Raw genomic sequence first — 20,731 nt, forward strand, 5'->3', positions numbered from 1 at the left:
CTGTAATAGATCCATTTTCCCCAAAGGGCATCTCCAGATGATCAAAACACTATTAATTTTCATTAACTTGATTTAATAAATAAATGTCATTCAGACACTTAATGAGGCACTGGGAGAGAAGAGCAGAGGTGTTGTAGAATCAAGTGTGTCAGCTCCAGGAAGACGGAGGGGTTACCCAAAACATGACAGAAAGGGATCTTAGCAGTGGAATAGGAAGGGAAAAAAAATCCAAGAGCAAAACTGTGGCAGAGATCTAAGCATTTTCACCAGGTTGTTGTTGTTTTAACAAATGCACTTATATTCCTAAAGCCTCTAACAACTAAATAATTTATTTGGTAGTCTCAGAAAGTGTAATAATAAACTGTCATCTTCTAGATAAATTTAATATCGGGCTCCTGCGCACTGAATAACACTGACTCATGGTTTGCACGTTTGTCTTTCTGGCACAATGTAGTCTCATCACATGGCTATGGATCTCTAATTTGCTTTACTGTGACTGTGAGGAGATTTTAAAAGTCCATTTTCTGCTTTTATTGCCTTGGGGAAGTTCTCTTGGCCATGTATATAGACCAAGAATAACAGTAATAGTCTTTGTTGCAACATTTATTTTTTTCTGCTTTTATCTATTTCTAGGGATTTTTTCCCACTGAAATGCATGCTAAAAGCTACTGGTATCTGTTCAGTAGAGCTGATGTCCATTTAAAAGCTGGAGCCTCCTGAAGTACATGTGTTCTCACGTGCTGTCAATTCCCACCAAATATATTTGATCCCGTGTGTCCATGTCTGTGTGGCGCACGACAGTTCTTTCACACAGCTTTCCATTCTTACAAACAACCCAACATGGCTGCATTTGGCTCTTACAGCAACTAAAACGTGAAGGATGGAGCTGGGGGCTGTACCTCAGTGCTGGAATGCCTGCTTAGCCTTAAGTCCCTGGATTTGATCCCTAGCCACCCACCCAAAGTACAAAGTAAGATTTCACAAAAGGACTATTATCCCCAGTTGACAAGGTGTTGGGTGTGTGAGGAGGCAGCGGGTGGGAGGCTGAAGAAGTCTGGGGCCCTGTTTCAGGGCCCAGAGGCTAAGGAATGGACTGGGGTGGAAGCCGTCTGTAGGCCTCAGCCAAGGCTCCTTCTCCACAGCACAGGCTCAGGCACAGGGAGGCCAGGCAGTTCCAGATGAGGCCTTAAGGAGACCCCCTTCCTCCCTCTCTCTCCCCCTTCCTCCCTCTCTCTCCCCCTTCCTCCCTCTCTCCCCCCTTCCTCCCTCCCTCTCCCCTCTTCCTTCCTCTCTTCCCCCTTCCTCCCTCTCTCTCCCCCTTCCTCCCTCTCTCCCCTCTTCCTTCCTCTCTTCCCCCTTCCTCCCTCTCTCTCCCCTTCCTCCCTCTCTCTCCCCCTTCCTCCCTCTCTCTCTGTCTTCCTCCTCACCCTCCCTTCCAGCCTCCCCTTCCTTGGCTAATGGAGGCTGACTCTCACTTCTCCTCAGGCATCCCTGTAGGAGGTTTTCATCATTCTTGTCCGAGAACGATGTTACAGCTGCGCTCACCTTCCTGGTTAAACGTTTTCCCCTCATCCCTTCATCGTGAGCTAAGGCAGCTGTCTCTGTCTACCCCACTACACACACCTCACTCACTGGCCTCCTTACTGCCCCCTGACTAGACAGGCACATTGCGGCCGGCCGCTGCCAGGCTGCTAGGACGTGCCTCCCCTGAGCTCTCCAGTGGTGGCTACACCCCAACTCCACCTTCCCCTTTTTAGTTACTGTGTGAACCAAATTCAACAATGGCGAACTGTTCGCAAAGATGGAAAATTGGTGTAAATGAATTATTATGTACCATACTGACACAAACACACAAAGGTTAAATGTATTTGGGCAGGAATCAACGCTAAATCAGAACACAAATGCTTCAGGAGGGTCCAGTTTTTACATCAATTCTTCATCCTCTCCCTCCCATTCTGATGCTCCTGTCCTGTTCAGGGTTCCATAGCAAGCACCACAGTGCACTGTATAAACAACAGGATTTTTTTTCTCACAGTTTAGAAGGCATTCTAAGATCCAAGTGCTGGCACATCTGGTATCTAGTGAGGGTCCATCTCTGGGCCACAGGCAGCATCCTCTAGCTGTGTCCTCCTATGGGAGTAGAGGCCAGCCAGCTGTGTGGACGCTTTGAAAGGACACTAATCTATTCATGAGAATGCCATGATCATGACCTAAAGTCCCAGCTGCTAATGCTATCACCTCTGGTGACTAAACGTCCACATGACTTTAGAAGACACAGTATTCACGCTATAGCTCTCACAGAGGACCTGGGTTCAGTTCCCGGCACCAACTGGGTTCACAGCCACCCATCCAGCCAACACCTTCTTCTGGTCTCTACTGACCTCAGCAGGCACCAGGCATGCACATGGTACTCACGCATACACGCAAGCGAGCACTCACACACGTAAAAATAAATAAATATTTAAAATTTTTGCTATCAAATTCCTAAGTTCTACCTACCCCTATCCTTCTCCCATGGTTTATACTTCTCCATAAAACTTACCACTTGACATAAATGTTTTGTCTATTCATTGTTGATTGGCCTGTCTCCCTTGTGATAATAAACAGATCAAAGATAAACATTTTGAACAGACCCCCAGGCCACCCCAGCCATCTTTGTGAGCTGCCCATGAACCATTTTTCTATAAAACTGAAGCTAGCATATCCAGGCAAGTATTATGTACAATATTTTCCCGGGGCTTAGCCTTCCCCCAAAGCACGCCCCGGCTCTGGCATAGTCCAGGTTCCTTCTCTACTAAGGGTTTTGCTCACATGCAAGCAGGCCAGTTACTGATGCTTTTATTCTCCCTGCAATAAACCCATTATTGAATCAGTACTCCAACACCCACCGGAAGCTTTAAGATGGCATTATCTGGAAGTTACAAATGAGAGAAGGAAGACTATGGCTTTTAAAGATCTCTGCTGCCTACCAGGAATATCTATTTTCGTTTTATGGTATATAATTACACTATATAGCAAATATTACATGATTATTGTATTATAGATCATATGATGCAATAATAGATTATCAAGTCAGATAATGTTTTCTTTAGCACCTACTATATTCCAGACACTGTGTTGGGAATGAGTGAAACTCTTCTTTGTCCTTAGATAGATTCCAGTCTGAGAAAACAGATCACTAAAAAGTATTATAGTGCCACGCAGGTGGGAAATTTCTCCAGAGAGATGGTGTCACATCAGGGTACATACCCCACTGAGATTTCTACTCACTGAGCCCTGCAGCCCTTCCTCAGCAGGGCACTCTATCTAGCAACACTCTGAGTACCAGGCATCAGAGGCCCGACACAGGTCATGCCTCTGTCCACTTATTCTTTCAGCAAATAGCTATGGGCCACTAGAGCTGTGGTTCCAAGACATGCAAGGTCTCTCCCTCCCCTCTGAACCAGCCCAGGGGTGCCTTGGTGTCAGAGGCCTGCAACCAGGCCTTGGCAGCCTTCCTGCTGCCCCCCCCCACTGTGCTCACCAGTGGAAGACATGACATCCATCTTCCCAGGCAGCCCCAGGGCTCACTGCCATAGCCTCTCTTTAGTCTACCCCGCGTGCAGGCTGCAAAGCCAGGGGAGCTGCCACATTCTGAAGGATGAAAAATAAATAAACCACGCTCCTTACTTCTGTCGTGTTCTATTTCCAGGCCTGCAAGAACAGGGTGAAGAATTTGCTAGCATGCTTACCGAACTCCTGTTTGAATTACATGTCGCCGCCACACCTGACAAACTTAATAAGGTCAGAACCAACCCAGTCTGTGTCTTTGGTTTTTAAAAGGGGCTGGGGAGATAGGGTCTCAGTTGTAAGATTCCACAGATCCACAGGAAATGGGAGAACACGGAACCCCTATGGCGTATGGGGGGAGGGGAGTTGATAATTAGTATCTGAGGAGCAATACGATGTATGCAGGACTTCTGAGACCTGCCTTCTGTAATTTTACTAGCAATTTATCTCGTGACCTTGAAAAAGTCAGTTACCTTCTCACAGTGAAATAGAATTTTCTGTCAGAGGACAGTTTTCTTCAAAGTGAGGTGAAGGGGAATCACCAGGGGATTTTTTGAGACTTTGCTCCTAGCCCTGCCTCTTAAAGAGACAAGCTAGTTTTAGAGAGATGAGATTCATATCTCTGCTCCCACTAGGGCTGAACATATCTTAGTACAGTCCAGCTTTGGCATTCCAACTTCCTTTAACAGCAGAGTGCATTTGGCAAGTTAGTACAGGGGCTTGCTGTGGGATTTCTTAAAGAAGACACTGACCATTAATTATTCAAAGCTATGTAATTTTTTTCTCTCCTTTCCTCTTTTTTGTTACCTTATCTAGCAGAGGTTTGCACGGGCACTCACCTATTATAATAGCAGAGGTTTGCACAGGCACTCACCTATTATAATGGCAGAGGTTTGCACAGGCGCTCACCTATTATAATAGCAGAGGTTTGCACAGGCACTCACCTATTACAATAGCAGAGGTTTGCATAGGCACTCACCTATTATAATAGCAGAGGTTTGTATAGGCGTTCACCTATTATAATGGCAGAGGTTTGCACAGGCACTCACCTATTATAATGGCAGAGGTTTGCACAGGCGCTCACCTGTTATAATGGCAGAGGTTTGTATAGGCACTCACCTATTATAATAGCAGAGGTTTGTATAGGCACTCACCTATTATAATAGCAGAGGTTTGCACAGGCGCTCACCTATTATAATAGCAGAGGTTTGTATAGGCACTCACCTATTATAATAGCAGAGGTTTGTATAGGCGTTCACCTATTATAATAGCAGAGGTTTGCACAGGCACTCACCTATTATAATAGCAGAGGTTTGCACAGGCGCTCACCTATTATAATAGCAGAGGTTTGTATAGGCACTCATCTATTATAATAGCAGAGGTTTGTATAGGCACTCACCTATTATAATAGCAGAGGTTTGTATAGGCACTCATCTATTATAATAGCAGAGGTTTGTATAGGCGCTCACCTATTATAATAGCAGAGGTTTGTATAGGCACTCATCTATTATAATAGCAGAGGTTTGTATAGGCGCTCACCTATTATAATAGCAGAGGTTTGCACGGGCACTCACCTATTATAATAGCAGAGGTTTGCACAGGCGCTCACCTATTATAATAGCAGAGGTTTGCACAGGCGCTCACCTATTATAATAGCAGAGGTTTGCACAGGCGCTCACCTATTATAATAGCAGAGGTTTGCACAGGCGCTCACCTATTATAATAGCAGAGGTTTGTATAGGCACTCACCTATTACAATAGCAGAGGTTTGCACAGGCGCTCACCTATTATAATAGCAGAGGTTTGCACAGGCGCTCACCTATTATAATAGCAGAGGTTTGCACAGGCGCTCACCTATTATAATAGCAGAGGTTTGCACAGGCGCTCACCTATTATAATAGCAGAGGTGTGCACAGGCGCTCACCTATTATAATAGCAGAGGTTTGTATAGGCACTCACCTATTATAATAGCAGAGGTTTGCACAGGCGCTCACCTATTATAATAGCAGAGGTTTGCACAGGCGCTCACCTATTATAATAGCAGAGGTGTGCACAGGCGCTCACCTATTACAATAGCAGAGGTTTGCATAGGCACTCACCTATTATAATAGCAGAGGTTTGTATAGGCGTTCATCTATTATAATAGCAGAGGTTTGTATAGGCGCTCACCTATTATAATAGCAGAGGTTTGCACAGGCGCTCACCTATTACAATAGCAGAGGTTTGCATAGGCACTCACCTATTATAATAGCAGAGGTTTGTATAGGCGTTCACCTATTATAATAGCAGAGGTTTGCACAGGCACTCACCTATTATAATAGCAGAGGTTTGCACAGGCGCTCACCTATTACAATAGCAGAGGTTTGCACAGGCACTCACATATTATAATAGCAGAGGTTTGCACAGGCGCTCACCTATTATAATGCATAAAGAAAGGGCAGAATGAGGTATAAGGTGGCAGGGGTGAATGAGTAATTTCTTTCTCTGTTAGGGGTCACTGATCTGGCAGGTCAGAGACTTCAATACTGGGAAATTGCCTCATTCATCTCCTGGCAGCACCTGCCACTGCTTGGAGGGGAGTATGGGGACTTCCCAGTTGTGTGGGTCAGCCTCTGTCCCTAAAAGAGGACTTTTAGGGTGTCTCTCCCCTAAGCTGCCAGCTCTTAAATTACCCCCACCTCTCTCATTCTGATATGTTAAACTTTGACTCATAGGCTTTAAGGTAAGTCAGTTTAGCATGAGAGAAGCGACAATGTCTTAAGCAACCAGCCTAAAGGATTCCGTGAGCTCTGGAGTAGTCTGCCCTTTCTCTGAATTCAGGTCTGGGGAAATGGTTTCTGCAGCTTTCAATTAGCCACAATGTTGTAGGTCACAGGTTGCTTATGCTGCGCTCCTGGTAGCACCAGGCCTCTGCGCCCCCTAGAGGTTGGAGGCCAGAAGGAGCAAAGCCATAGTTCTTTCCATCACTACACATTATTGATTTCTGAGATGATTAGGAAGACCACCACATGAGGAAATTCACGTCAGCCATGACCCTTTACTAATTTCTAGCCTATACAAGAAAAAGCATCTTTTATCACTGGCCATGAAACATGAAGAATACGCTGTAGATTTTACAACGTATCTTTCATTTTTATTTTCATCTGAATATCATTTCAAACTGCTCTTTTTAGGGGCTGGAGAGGTGGCTCAGAGATTAAGAGTACTGACTGCTCTTCCAAAGTACCTGGGTTCAACTCCCAGCATCCGCATGGCAGCTCACAGCTGTCTGTAACTCCAAGATCTGACACCCTCACGCAGACACACATCCAAGCAAGACATCAGTGCACATACAATAAAAATAAATTATTTTCTAAATACACTTTTTAAAGTTCTCAGGCCCTTTGATGTGTTCTATATACCCCCAATTCCTCCTTCTTTTCCTAGTTTATATTTTCTACAGGCAAGGTTGCCATCTAAGGAGCTTAAGGAATGGCCCCACACACCCGCCCTGGAGGGTCCGGGTTGACATGACTTGGTTTTTACATCCCCATGGTAAATTCGCTCTTTGGTTGGCGCCATTGCAGGCCATGAAGAAAGCTCATGACTGGGTGGAAGAGGACCAAAGAAATCTGGTGTCAATAGATGTGGCAAAAAGTTCAGAGGAGGAAGAGAAGAAGGGAGGAAAGGAAGAGCGAGCTGAAGAGCCTGAAGACGACAAAATCGGGGGGAAAGGAACTAAGACAGTAGAGGTGAATCCACTCTGCATCATCCAGAGTTATCTCTGATCATTTTATTAGCAGCCACATTTCAAGTGAGGATGGCCACCTTCCATTCACACCACGCCCTACGTTTAGAAAGTGTACTAGACACTCCAGTTTTCCCTATTCTAAGACAGTGTGTGGCTTAGCTTCCTGTACATTTTGTAGTTTTCTCCATAACTTTATAGTTTAAAAGCAGAAAGATCTTCCGGAGCATAACTGATTTGTCTTTACAGTGAATCTCCATCTTCTATGCAAATTTGTTACTATAAATTGCCTTTATGTTCCCTCACTAATGAGGTAACTGAAGCTCTTTTTTCCCTAAAAACTTTCATTGCTGAGGCTTCTTTCCCACAGTTTAATACATTTATATGTGTGTGCTTTATGTCCTGCTGTGCTCCGAAAGTCGTCTGCAATGATTGCTCATTATGCTGGCTTCTAATTTTAAAGTGAGTCGGTAGATCACCCCAAATAAGCACATTCCTGAAGTACTTCTGTTAGTCTTTCCTTCCACGCTCCTTACTCACAACCTGCCTGTTGTGTGTCCAGTGTCACTCTGACTGTTGAGGACACAAGTGTTAACTATGTCTTATCCCTGGGCACCTGGCAGCACACACACTCACATGCACTTTCTGTCTCTCTGTCTCTCTCTGTCTCTCTGTCTCTCTGTCTCACTCTCTTTGTCTGTCTGTCTCTGTCTCTTTCTGTCTCTCTCTCTTTGTCTCTCTCTTCCTCTCCCTCCCTCCCTCCCTCCCCCCTCTCTCTCTCTCTCACACACACACACTGTATACATGGTTTGTCTCTGTACAGAGGCTGGAGACCGACTTTTCATATTCTTTCCAGTTACTGTCCACCTTATTTCCTTTTGAGTCAAGGTCTCACACTGAACTGGAGTTTCCCCAATTGTCTATGGGCAATGAGCCCCAGGGACTAGCCTGTCTCCATCCTTCAGTCCTGGGATTAAAGCTGTGCAGCATTTAAATAAATGCTGAGAATCCAAACCCAGGTCTCAAGTTTATGCAGAACTACTTTACTGACCAAACCACCACCCCTGCCCTTTGAGTTATATATGAATACAGGATTACATCATCTAGGGGCCAGGATGTAGCTCAGTAGTACCATATTGCGTAGCATCATGTCCTTTTCTTCATGTGGCAGGGATTTTTGGAAAGAGGCTGGTTAGTGAGTTATCCTCTTGGGTGCATTCATTTCAGGAAGTGTACATGTTATCCATCGAGAGTCTGGCTGAAGTAACTGCGCGCTGTATTGAGCAACTTCATAAAGTTGCAGAGTTAATTCTTCATGGACAAGAAGAGGAGAAGCCAGCTCAGGACCAAGCAAAAGTTCTGATAAAGTAAATGGCACTTTTAATTCTTACTTTTAAATTGTGTGTGTGTGTGTGTGTGTGTGTGTGTGTGATTCAAATGCACATAAGCATATACTCCAAGCAACTGAAGAGTTAGATTTTCATGTCAACTGTTCTGTTACTCTATGACCATTTTAAAAAATAAGGACTTCCTCAGGAAATATATTATACAGCAATAAATAACAGTAATAACATAACATAGGTATTGTTTATGAGATTTAAGAGGAGACACACTAAGCTGGACACACAAGCCTTTCATCCCAGCACTTGGGAAGCAGAGGCAGGTGGATCTCTATGAGTTAGATGCCAGCCTGGTCTACAAAGTGAGTTCCAGGACAGCCAGGGCTACATGGGGAAACCCTGTCTTGAAAAAAAAACAAGAAAAAGAAAAGGCGATATACCAAATCATTCAGCACAGAGCATTGAGGGTAATTCTACTCCTATGACACACCTACATAGACAGGGTACTATCATGTGCCTTCCCAGCTACCTGCACAAAAGTAGGCAGATACGCATCACCCTTCTCAGAGACTTCACCTGCCCTGTGTATTCTGTTTTCTGGGTGTGAGAGCCACTAATGCAAGCCCGGTCTCTGCAGGGTGCATTCCTGCATCATACATTGTAGTTTATGTTTTTCAATAAGCAGCTGTTGTTGTTATTAGTTTATCTAGTGTTATGCTAACACAAATATACATACATATGTATATGTATATGTATATATATATGCACACACATGAAAACAGTTGGTGTGGAATCTTGAAAATAGAAAACATAACTAAAATTAAGTCATTAACTTTTATGTGTATAATTATATATTACAACATGGAATTTTAGCTGATGTCCAAATACCCCTCTATTATTATTGAAACAAAGGAGCCAAGTAGCCACCAAGAAAATACATTGGGACACACACACACACACTATCCACATTCACTTTGTCAGCTCACTAATCTTGCTACATCTGACAAAGCAAATTGTGTATTTAGAAAGAAATTATATATTATGCAATAATTCTAGAGAGATCATGCACCTTTTAGCATATGGAAGGAAAAGAGAAGGACAAAACAGGAAGACTTTGAAATGCCGGGGACACCATCTAGGGACTGCTTTGTCTCTTTGCCATATGGATCCGAAGGAAGAGGACTGAGGGCATGAATCTTGGGACTTGCTCTAAGCCCCTCCCTGATTCCCTGCCCAACTCAAGCTGCACCAACACCCAGCTGGTCAGTTCAGTGAGGGCCCTTCCACCATCTGACCAAGAGCACACAGCATGATTCCCTGCTGTCTCCTGGCCTTGCCCATAATGCTTCTTACAAACTATATGGATGCCTTCATGTAGCTCATCAAACCTAATACTTAGGTCTAGGGGTGTAGTTCAGTAGCAAGGCTGGACTAACACGTGGGAGGTCCTAGGTCTATTCCTCAGCAAATACAGAAGGAATGGGAGGCTGGGAAGATGGCGGATTCCGTAAAGTACTTGCTGTGTTCCTCCAAGGAGCTGACTTCAATCTCCATCACCCTTACAAAAAGCCAGATGAGGCTGCAGACACCAGCAATCTTGGAGTTGGAGAGGTGGAGAGAGAGGGTTCCTAAGATTTAAGTTGGACTTGTGAGTTTTCAAGTCCAATGAGAGATCTTGTCTTAGAAAACAAAGTGGAACCCCACTGAATGTGATGGTGCACACCTTTAGTTCCAGCACTCAGGAAGCAAATGCAGGCAGATCTCTGAGTTCAAGGCCAGTCTTGTCTACAGAGTGAGTTCTAGGATAGCCAGGGCTACACAGAGAAACCCTGTCTTGAAAATTCAATAAATAAACAAACAAATAAACAGGTAAATAAATAAATAAGGTTGGACAGATTAAGGAATGCTCAGATGTTGACCTCTGGCCTCCACACAGGTGTGAACACATACCTCCTTCCCCCAACATGTGGCAAATGCACACATAAGCAGCTACATACTCACAAAGAAAACTCGGAACATATTGGTTAGATAGAGTCCTCATCTATCAAAACAGGGGAGGAAAAAAGCCTTTCTCTGACATTAGTGGATCTTCCAGTGTGTATGATTTTTAATCTGTAGCATTTTAATCTAGCAGCATTTTAATCATCAATAAATCACGAACTCTAATTGTTAGGACAAAATCAGACAGGACAGTCATTGTTCGGCAATTTTTGTTTTCAGTTTTTGTTATCTGTGGTGTTAAGATAAACAAACTTAATAATATTTCTTGCTTTATTTTCTTGGAGTAAAGACTTAGAAGTAAAATGGCTAAGTAAAGTTTGAATTTTGGAATGTCCTAAAGACATTTTCTAGGGAATCTTGAGTAAAAACCTAATCAGGATACAGAAAGAGAAACTGGATATGAGGAAGCATGCCCAAAATTCCAGCTCTCTGTAGGCTGAGGCAGAAGACCTCCTGTAATTCTGGGCAAGTCATTCCGGGCAGGCAATTCATTCTGGGCAGGTCATTCTTGGCCTCGTAATGATACACTGCTAAAAGGGGAAGGAAGAGCTAGAGTGCTTGCTTAGTACATCCAAGATCCTGGATTATTCCCTAGCACCAAAAAGTGTGTGTGTGCATGTGTGTGTGTGTGTGTGCGTGTGTGTATGTGCATGCGTGCGTGTATGTGCGTGTGTGTATGTGCGTGCGTGCGTGTGTGTGTGTGTGTGTGTGTGTTGCCTGAGTTTTAATAACCCTTTCTGCAGTTGCCACTGTGTGTCCCATGCAGGTTACTTTGCAGGTTGAGTTTAGTCATTAGATAACATGTGATTAAGTGCCTCAGTGAGCATCCATTATTTTAAAATGACCCAGATACTGGAGGAAAGCCACCTGGCCTGAATTTCCAGTCCTATGGAAATGATGCTCAAGTCTGATATTTCCCTGCACATGGCTTTGATTCTAAAAGGAGGGCAAATTACTTAGATGGTTATTCCTTAATTAAGCTGGAAAGAAAACTGACTTGTGGAAGACTGTTGAGGAGAACTGCTCATTTCTGTGGAGTGACTTCACATGTCCTTTTGATGTCATATTGCATGCATGTCATTAATTGTTTCGAGGGTTAAGTTCCTATACTTATGGAAAACTCCAAAACTTCTTTTTTTTCCTATTTCAGGTTGACCACAGCAATGTGCAATGAAGTAGCCTCCTTATCAACAAAGTTTACAAATTCTTTAACCACTGTTGGGGTAAGAGTACAATTTGGAGCATTTTCTTACATTTTTTCAGGAAGAAATCATGGAATATGACACCTTTGGAGATAACTCCATAAGTAGAGCTGTGTCGTGCTGTTTGTTAAAATCAGTTAAAACTGCCTCTCTCACCTCTCTAAATACCATCAGCCTAGGGCTCTCCTCTGTCTTAGGACTCCAGTCTGCTGTGTGTCTGTGCTGTGGACTCCAGTCTGCTGTTTCAGACATCTGAGCTGTGGGATGAGTGATCAGATATCTGTGGGCCTCATTTTATTCATCTATCAAATGAAAGGTTGTCAAATGAAGGTTCCTTTCCATTGCTTATTATCTATGATTTCTCTATTAATATAATTAACTTTAAATATTATCACTCACCATTGTCCTCTCCCTTATTAGTCACATATGATTAAAGTTTCAAAAGAAAAACAAAATGGCAACTAACATCCGAGTGTTTCTGTTCTCAAGATAATAGCTTTGAAAAACTGCACTTATTTCAATGTGTGGCTTCTGATTACATATCCAGGTTGTCCTTTTCTGACACTTTTCTGTCCCAATTAGTCTTTGTGGGCTGGGGAGATGGCTTCATAGATAAAAAATTTGAGGTGCAAGGACAGGAATCTGAGTTCAGATCCCCAGAACCTTCCTGTAATGTCACTACTCTGGGGGAAGACTAGGAGCTCCCCCAGGGCAAGATGGCTAGCTAAAAATAGTCAAATTGGGTAGCTCCATGTTCAGCAAGAGACTCTGTCTCAGGAAATAGAGTATGATTGAGGAAGACCAAACATCTGGCCTCCATACATATGTGCACACACATGCACCCACACCCTCACACGCATGCAAACATTTGTGTCTCTCCCTTCACACATGGCAGGAGGAGGCAACTAGGAACCATTCCTCTTTAACCTTTCTACTTCTCTTTTAAAGTCCCAGATGCAAGATCTGGTCCTTCCCAGAGACACAAGAGACAGGTGCTAGCTGGGGTATCTATGATTGCAATGTACAGTTCTCTGGATGTGTCTGGAAGTCTGAAACCAGGACTGTGCTCTCTCCTAGGCGTCTAGGTGTGGGTTATAAATTGCCCAGATAAATGGGGCTTTATGGAAAGCAGTACAAGACTGTGAATAGCTTTTGGGACCCAGAGGTAGACCTCATCCACACGGAAACACCCCAGAAGTGTTTCTCCTTTCACATTCCTTTTTCCTGGGTGAGAAGTTCCAGAAAGACCATTGACATGGGTCAGATGGTCAAATGTTTGCCTTGGTGTCACTCAGCAGTGACTGGGGACAAGATTGTGTCACACAGGCTATACCTAACTGCTTTGGTGTAACTGCAATTTAGGTCAAGAACAGTTCTCAAGAGAAATGGGGTATCTGCTCCCATACTCCCATAAGTGACTCTATGAATAAAGGGTGAGCTATAGGCCACCAATCCATTCTGCTGTCAGGAGTCTGGTTTGCTTGGCATATCCTGGGCTTATCTAAGTTTAGGCTTTCAGCAATGGCATGCCATTGTCTATAAGCAGAGAGATGGGGAGATGGAAGCCGTTGTTTGACAGGCTAGATGAAGCACACTTCTATACGCCAAGTTACTTGATAGCAGGCTTTGGTGGGAATGGCGTGTTTACACCACAGTACAGGGCTGACCTCATCAATTTAGGTCCCGAACCTCCTCTGTTCCATCTCCTCACTCTCTGCAGTTTACTAACTGAGAACTCAAGTCTCGGAGAGGTGACCGTATTCGCCTGGGCCCCTTCATTGATCTCTCAGCTCCCACAGCAGCCTATCAGGCATCAGACTGTTTGATGCCCCCGAGGTGTCTGTGGGTTTTATACGATTTGTGTGAAACAGGCTTTTCTCCTGGGGTGGGTAATGTTTGTGACAGTGTTTTCTTCTCCTCGTACCATGTCATACTCTAGTATAGTGTTTCCCAAACCTTACCATGCACATCAACTACCTGGAGACCTCATTCAAATGTGGGGTCTTACTCAGGTAGTCTGTGTGAACTGAGGACAGAGATTCTGCATTGTTAATAAGCCCTAGGGTGACCAAGCAGAGGTCTGTTCCTGAGCCAAGTTTTCAGCAGATACAAACGCGTGTACAAACATTTTTCATGTCCAAAAAAAAAGGAATCAGCAAATGTGTTGTCCACTTGGAGACAGTGGAAGTGACATCTTAAAATGGAGCTTGCAGGCATGCCACCACCCCGCCACAAAGCCCCATCTGCAGCCATGATGAATCATTTGCATCTGTCATTGTTTCTGTCCTCCAAAGCAGCCATTATTCATAACTTGAAGCTAATGAGTGTGTATTGCTCTCCAGACTCCCTTTAAATTGCTCACACATCTCATTGATTTGGAAAACCACTGTCATTTTACTGCCCTCATTTTGATTATATCTTAGAGGTTTATTGATAATCACATAAACATGAAAGCATATCCTATAATGGATTTTCTGGTTACTTACTAAAATGACTGCATTTTTTAAAGAGGTTCTCCCCCACCTCCCACAGACTCCGTTGTGGTTTCCTCGGCAAGGCATTACCCTCTGTAGAGTAACGCCAAAGAAGGGAGGCTTCTCTGGAAGATATATTTAATTCATAAGCTTTTGTTTGCCATGGAGCCTCGCAGGTACAGTAAGGGAGGGCAGCCCACTAAGAATGCCCCATTAATGATTCATTGCTGTAGGAGTATGTTGAGCAATTTAGATAGAGAAGACTGCTGATTGACAGCCCAATAACATAAATCAGGATAATGATCATCTCTGCCTTTTGGAGCACCTGAAATAGGGTTTGTTCTCCAAGCTGTACACACCCTTGTGCTTTTCAAACTTGATTCTGCAGACGCATTTGAAAATTATATTTAAGGTTGTTTCCACCTTGTTGATCTTCTTGTAGATAACCCAGAGCCAAGATTCGTTTGCAGCTTAAGTGGAAGGAGAAGAAAAGAGAAAACAAAGAGAACAAAGAGAAAACAGACAGATTGTACTACTAGGATGAATAAGTGAAGGACTTAACCTATCTGGAAATCTTGAGAAAGCCAAAATATGAAATTAAAAGTTTTTTAATTAAAAAAAAGAAAGCTCAGGGCGTGGAGAGATGACTCAGTAGTTGATAGCATGTAGGACTTTTGCAGAAGTCCAACATTCAGTTTGCAGCACCCACATAGAACAGATCATGACTACCTGTAATTACAGCTCCAGGGAATCTGACGCCCTCTTCTGGCCCCTGCACTTACATGCACATATGTCACACCAACATATATACACATATTTAAAAATAAGTAGAAGAGAATTCTTAAGGATAAACATCTCAGTAGGCTACATAGATATCTTAATTAAAATGTGCAGTGGGGCATGTTGCTTGTCTGTAATCCCAGCTCCTGGAAGCCTGAGACAGGACGATCATGAGTTTGAGGGCAATCTGGGCTGCATAAAGATCCAAAAGGATTCCAAACGCAGTAATCAAAATCATGGTGAATTCACTCTCAACATTGTAAGTGTAGCGGATCTAGATGTTGGATGGTGTTGGGCAGATTGTGCAAGTAGAAGACAGGATCCAGTCGGCTACACACTTCCAACAGTTAAAAAGATAGTTTACATTTCTAGCAACAAGAACTTACACAAATGGCTCAGTCTTCAGGATTGCTAGTGCCTAGGCATGTCACAGCAGCAGCCTCCTCCTCGGATTGCTGGTAGAATTAGAGGTCACATAAGGGAGGTGCAGACTCGAAGGCTGGTTTGCAACAAGCACACACTTTCCTCCTCCTTCTCTCAAAGACGTCCCTCTACACAGTGGTGTCTCACATTTGGTGCGCTAAGTCTTACAGTATGAGCCCCTAATCTGTCAATCTCATACTTTCAATTTCACAGAGCAACAAGAAGGCTGAAGTCCTTAACCCCATGATCAATAGTGTGCTTTTAGAGGTAAGTAGCCCCCAGAGAGAAAAGTACTCTGAACCAAAGCAAATGTTACAGCTTTGTTCTTTCTTCTTTCTCCTAGTCAGCAAGTGTTATCAAAACTCTAAATCTTATCTCCAACAGTCTCTCTCTCTCTCTCTCTCTCTCTCTCTCTCTCTCTCTCTCTCTCTCTCTCTCTGTGTGTGTGTGTGTGTGTGTGTGCATTCCTGTGGCTCAGCCAGCTGTAAAACCTCTGGTGGAGCAGCAATGTCTAATTTTCAAGAGTTCCTCGCTACAAAAGGAAATGCTAAGCTTGCAGGTTATTTCCTGCCACTGTCTCCCACAGCAGAGGCAGATTTCTGCTGCCAAGTTTGACTCTGTGATCATTGGCTGTAAGGAAGGATTATTGCCCACTGCTGATTTTCATAAAACCCGGGTATTTCTCTTCGTGAGTGACAACCTTTGGTGCATCAGAGTCTAAGCTCCAGGTTAGCAAAAGTGATGCAGAATGTCTGATGTCTGCCCATTCAGCTACAGGGACAGAGTCCCCGTCAGTGCTCACTGCCTGACCTGCCTGCTCACTAGGACTTCCTAGCACCAGCACTGCTGGGGCTCCAATGACCCCGTCGATGGAAGAGAGAAGCAGCCCAAATTGCCTTCTTACTCTTAGAGCATGGGAACCATGTTCTGCATGTGGCCAGTGGAGGAGGATCTTCCATTAGAGACCAGACTGTAAAACACTTGCAGTGGGTAGCCCCAGATGCAGAACACCGCCAATGCACATGCCATCCATCGTCTTCACATTTAGATGCCAATTGAATGCTTTGGTGATTACAAAGCATCTGAAATGTTGCCTAAGAATTGATGGCAGTATTGCTGGGAATTGTGCCCCATTGTTAGCCAAAACTGTCAATGGACAAAAATTAACAAAGTGGTGGCAGCTAATGTGGTTGCTTAGGACACAGCCACACAATAGAGTGGAACCAACCAGAGGGGGCAGGAACTACAGGGACAAATTCAGTGGAACAGACACAGCTAATAAAAACCCTGGAAGTCAAAGGCAGAATAGAGTATAAGAAAATCTACCTCTGGAAAGCCGGGCGTAGTGTTGTTCACCTGCAGTCCTAGCACTCAGAGGTCTGAGGCAGGAGGGTGGTGAATTCAAAGCCAACACAAGCTGCATAGTGAGACTCTGTCTCAGTTCTCAGTCTCCTACCCCAAACCTCTGTCCTGGCTTCCAGATTAAATACCTACATTAATTTACCATATTTGTGCACCACAAATGTGAGACCCAGTACTTACTCACTGGCCCAGAAGAAATGTTCATATTCTAGATACCTTAAACTTCACCATTTTACCAAAAATCTCTCTAGTGAACATCTGTGGTTTAGACTCTCATCTTTGTCCTGTGACTTCAGGGCCATAGGGTCGACCTGAGAAAGGATTGAATAAGACTGGCCATACTGGGTCATGGATCTATACACACTCACATCCCTTAAAAGCCCATGGAAATGCTTTATCTCATTTTGCATGAAGCCCCTTTGTTAATTTTCATAATGCAGACCCGGGCATACTCCATCCAAAAGCATGTGTTTACACTCATTACTTGCACGAACATTGTAAGCATTTCATGATATTGTAGTTTGATGGTGCTCCCTCTCCTCAGACGAAAAAGAGTGTTGTCAAATGGTGACAGCCATCGACACTGAACTATGAAAACATCCCTCAGCTCCGTCTTTCCTTCTTGCAGGGTTGCAATAGCACCACGTACATCCAGGACGCCCTCCAGCTGCTGCTCCCAGTGTTACAGGTCTCCCACATCCACACCAGCTGTTGGAAGGCCGAGACCCAGCTAGACTCCAGCTAGTTCAGTGGCCGGCCACCTCTCTTCACTACACAACATTTAAAGGCGACGGTCTTCAACGTCACAGGCAGGACCACCCATCCGAGGACACTACAGGCAGTTTTGCACAGTTTTGCAAATACAGAGAGTTAACATTTCTCTTAATGTATATTGTTGTTTTATCAATAATTATATTTTCTTTATATTAACTTAAACTTATACTTGTTATATTGACATTTTCCTTTAATCTGCAATTCATTCACAAATATGTGTTTCCTTGGTCAAATATGCTATATTTAGAAATCCATAGGGGAGATCCTAGATTTTTGTGCGTCTTTGAAATGCTTACCTTTAAATGCCCTATTTTTCTAAAATATAGCTTTAAGTCAGTTCTTATACTGAACTTCATTTTGTTGCATAAATATCACAAGCAAAAATAACACTACTTATTTGGCTTTTTAAAAGGACATAAATATATTTTTATAGTCATTCATTTTGTGACAAGATTTATCAAGCACCTACTTTGTGTTTACCATAAAGGAATATGACCTCACTCCAATAGAGACATGTTCTAAAAGATGACTTATAATAATCTTCAACATATTTTAAGATATGAAGATGTTTTCTAAACTTTGAAACACTTGAGGAACCAAGTAAATTGGTGGTTACTTAAAATGTGTTATCTTTCAATTTATTACAATTTTCACTCTCTTTGAACTTGTTTAATACCAAAATTACCTCCAGGGTAAAAATATGTATGAAAAGGGATATGAAAAAATATTTATTTTTGAAACAGGATCTCACTATGTAGTCCAGGCTGGCCTCAAACTCACAAAGATCTGCCTGCCTCTGACTCCCAAGTCCTGGGATTAAAGGTATGAACATCCATGCCTGCCTGACCTGAAGAAGTATTTTAGTTTAGGATATATGATGGCAAAATTAGAAGGCTTGGATGTATTTCAATAGAAAATTAAAGGGTTTTTAGCATGCAGAAGTCCAGACCTGCATTCCAAAAATATCTACTAAACCAATCACACATGCTGTGGTGCAAAGGGTAAAAATACTGACGTGTGTTGGCCAAGTAGTGCATTGATTCAGGGAGATGCCTTCAAAGACCTTGCAGCTAGCAGTGGCAATGACACTGGGCTCTTTCTGAGCCGCACCTGCTCTTGGCAGGGTGGGATCTGTGGCATGCTTCTGTTCCAGAAATTCACTGACATCTGTACCAGCAGTTCCAAAATATTCAAGCCCAGTAGCTGTCAAGTGATGCATGTAGCCTTTGAAGGGAGAAAGTCGCTGGGCCTTTCTTTATTTCTGTGATAGAATCAACTGTCTCTGTTCCCTACAGGCCAAGTAGACACTTGAATAGTCTCAGCAGCATTTTTTGTGTGTCTGTGTTTTGTTTCTCAGCTGTATGTCTCCTGAAACAACCAAATAAAAACCATAAGGACAATGTATTTGCAACCCAGAAAAGTAAAATTCTCTCATAAAATCAAGTAAAGGTTCATTTCTCCTCTTCTGACATCTAGAGTGTTTCTGATATTAAGTATGGTGGTGATTGACTGATAACGATGCCACATTTACCTTTATGACTTCTATAATTCTTATGTACAAAGCAGAAGAAAAATCTAGATTTGTGATTTTTTTCACATCAGACAGGTTTTACATGAACTAGAAATATAAAAGAAAAACAAATGCCTCAAAGAATTCTATTCCCAGACGTAGTCTCTCAGCCGTCAGTTCTGAGTATTGAGACAACAAAAGAGCATGGGTTTGGATCCCCAACACACACATAAAATCTGGGTGCACACCTGTACTCCCAACAGCAGATACTGGAGACAGGAAGACGCCTGGAGCTCACTGGGCAGCCATAGTTAGCAAGCTCCAGGTTCAGTGAGAGACCAGATCTCAAAAGAAGAGAGCGTGAAGGAACCGTAGAGGAAGATGGCCAGGGTGGACCTGTGGTCTCCTCAGACAAGCGCACAGGCACAAGTGCCTGCACAAATATGTGTGCACACCACACAAAAGCCTGAAAGAGAAGTGCAAAGCTCATGGTGGTGTATGCCTGTAATCCTAGCACTCAGGGGGCAAGGCAGGAAGATCAAGGGTTCAAGATCATCCTCGGTTACATAGCAAGTTCCAGGCCAGCCTGGGCTACACAAGACCCCATTCGAAAACACTGCCTAAACATCTATTCAGTGTACAGCAAAAGTTTTAATTATACAACAAAGTTTTTAAAAAGCTCTTTAAAATAATAGATAACTATTTCATTTATTTACCTTTTAGTGAAAAAAAAATGTCCAAGTTGCCAAGTGGAGACACGAACTGGAAGTGTTCCCTGATCCATGGTCTGTGAATTAAACTATTTAAGAGAAGTAATCATTGACTGCAGACCCATTGTCTAGGATTGCTCTCTCTCTCATTACTGGTTTCCATCACTTTGAAATAATTGCTGCTTTGCTTTGCTTTGCTTTAAAAGCTGTCAAAACACATGATCGAGACCTGGGGAAATGGAAGTCTATTGCTGAATTAATGATTTAGAAGGCTTACCGTGGAAGTTCAGTATTCCTTGAGTAATACTTTACATAAATTGGGTTCATTGCACTGTACACAATTACTCCGAACAAGCAAAGTCAGATTTCGTATCAAGTACAACATAAATTCTGATCAAAATATTGATTATAGCCCTGTGTTTGTGCCTTATTAAGTAAAACATGCCAAAGTATGTTTCAAATCCAGAGCAAAAAACATTCAAGAAAACTTGCTTTGGGGCATTGACGCATATAGATCTAAAGGACAGAGTCCCCAATCTTAAAGGACAGGCCTAAGTTAGCCTTCCCTCCCACTGAGAACAGGAGTATGTGCTGTTTCTGGGTCCCACACAAATTCAGAGTTAAAGGAGCAATGTAACTCATTGAAGCTGTGGCAGAAGAAAGCCTTGCACACCAACAAAGAATTGGCACACCCCAGACACAGAGCAAGAGGGGCCAAGAGTAATCCCTGCAAAGGAATGGCATACCCCAGACACAGAGCAAGAGGGACCAGGAGTGTGTTCACACTCATACATCCCTCCAGAGGAACAGCACACCCCAGATGCACATCAAGAGGAACCAGGAGATGCATCCCTCCAAAGGAACAGTTTACCCCAAATG

General features: G+C 43.3%; 1 protein-coding gene across 2 annotated transcripts in view; it reads left to right on the forward strand.

The window, feature by feature from the left end:
- Fam114a1 (family with sequence similarity 114 member A1) overlaps nucleotides 1-19,101 on the forward strand; it is a 59,980-nt gene extending 40,879 nt beyond the window's left edge. For both annotated transcript variants that reach the window (XM_005074381.4, XM_021229704.2), the window contains exons 9-14: nucleotides 3,692-3,783; nucleotides 7,116-7,280; nucleotides 8,504-8,643; nucleotides 11,768-11,840; nucleotides 15,710-15,763; nucleotides 17,487-19,101. In XM_005074381.4, coding sequence (XP_005074438.1) covers nucleotides 3,692-3,783; nucleotides 7,116-7,280; nucleotides 8,504-8,643; nucleotides 11,768-11,840; nucleotides 15,710-15,763; nucleotides 17,487-17,603 — 641 coding nt within the window. In that variant the 3' untranslated portion in view covers nucleotides 17,604-19,101. The remainder of the gene's footprint in view (nucleotides 1-3,691; nucleotides 3,784-7,115; nucleotides 7,281-8,503; nucleotides 8,644-11,767; nucleotides 11,841-15,709; nucleotides 15,764-17,486) is intronic.
- Nucleotides 19,102-20,731: the final 1,630 nt, after the last annotated feature.

This window comes from Mesocricetus auratus, unplaced genomic scaffold (assembly GCF_017639785.1).
Source record: "Mesocricetus auratus isolate SY011 unplaced genomic scaffold, BCM_Maur_2.0 Super-Scaffold_100006, whole genome shotgun sequence".
NCBI classification, from domain to species: Eukaryota; Metazoa; Chordata; class Mammalia; order Rodentia; family Cricetidae; genus Mesocricetus; species Mesocricetus auratus.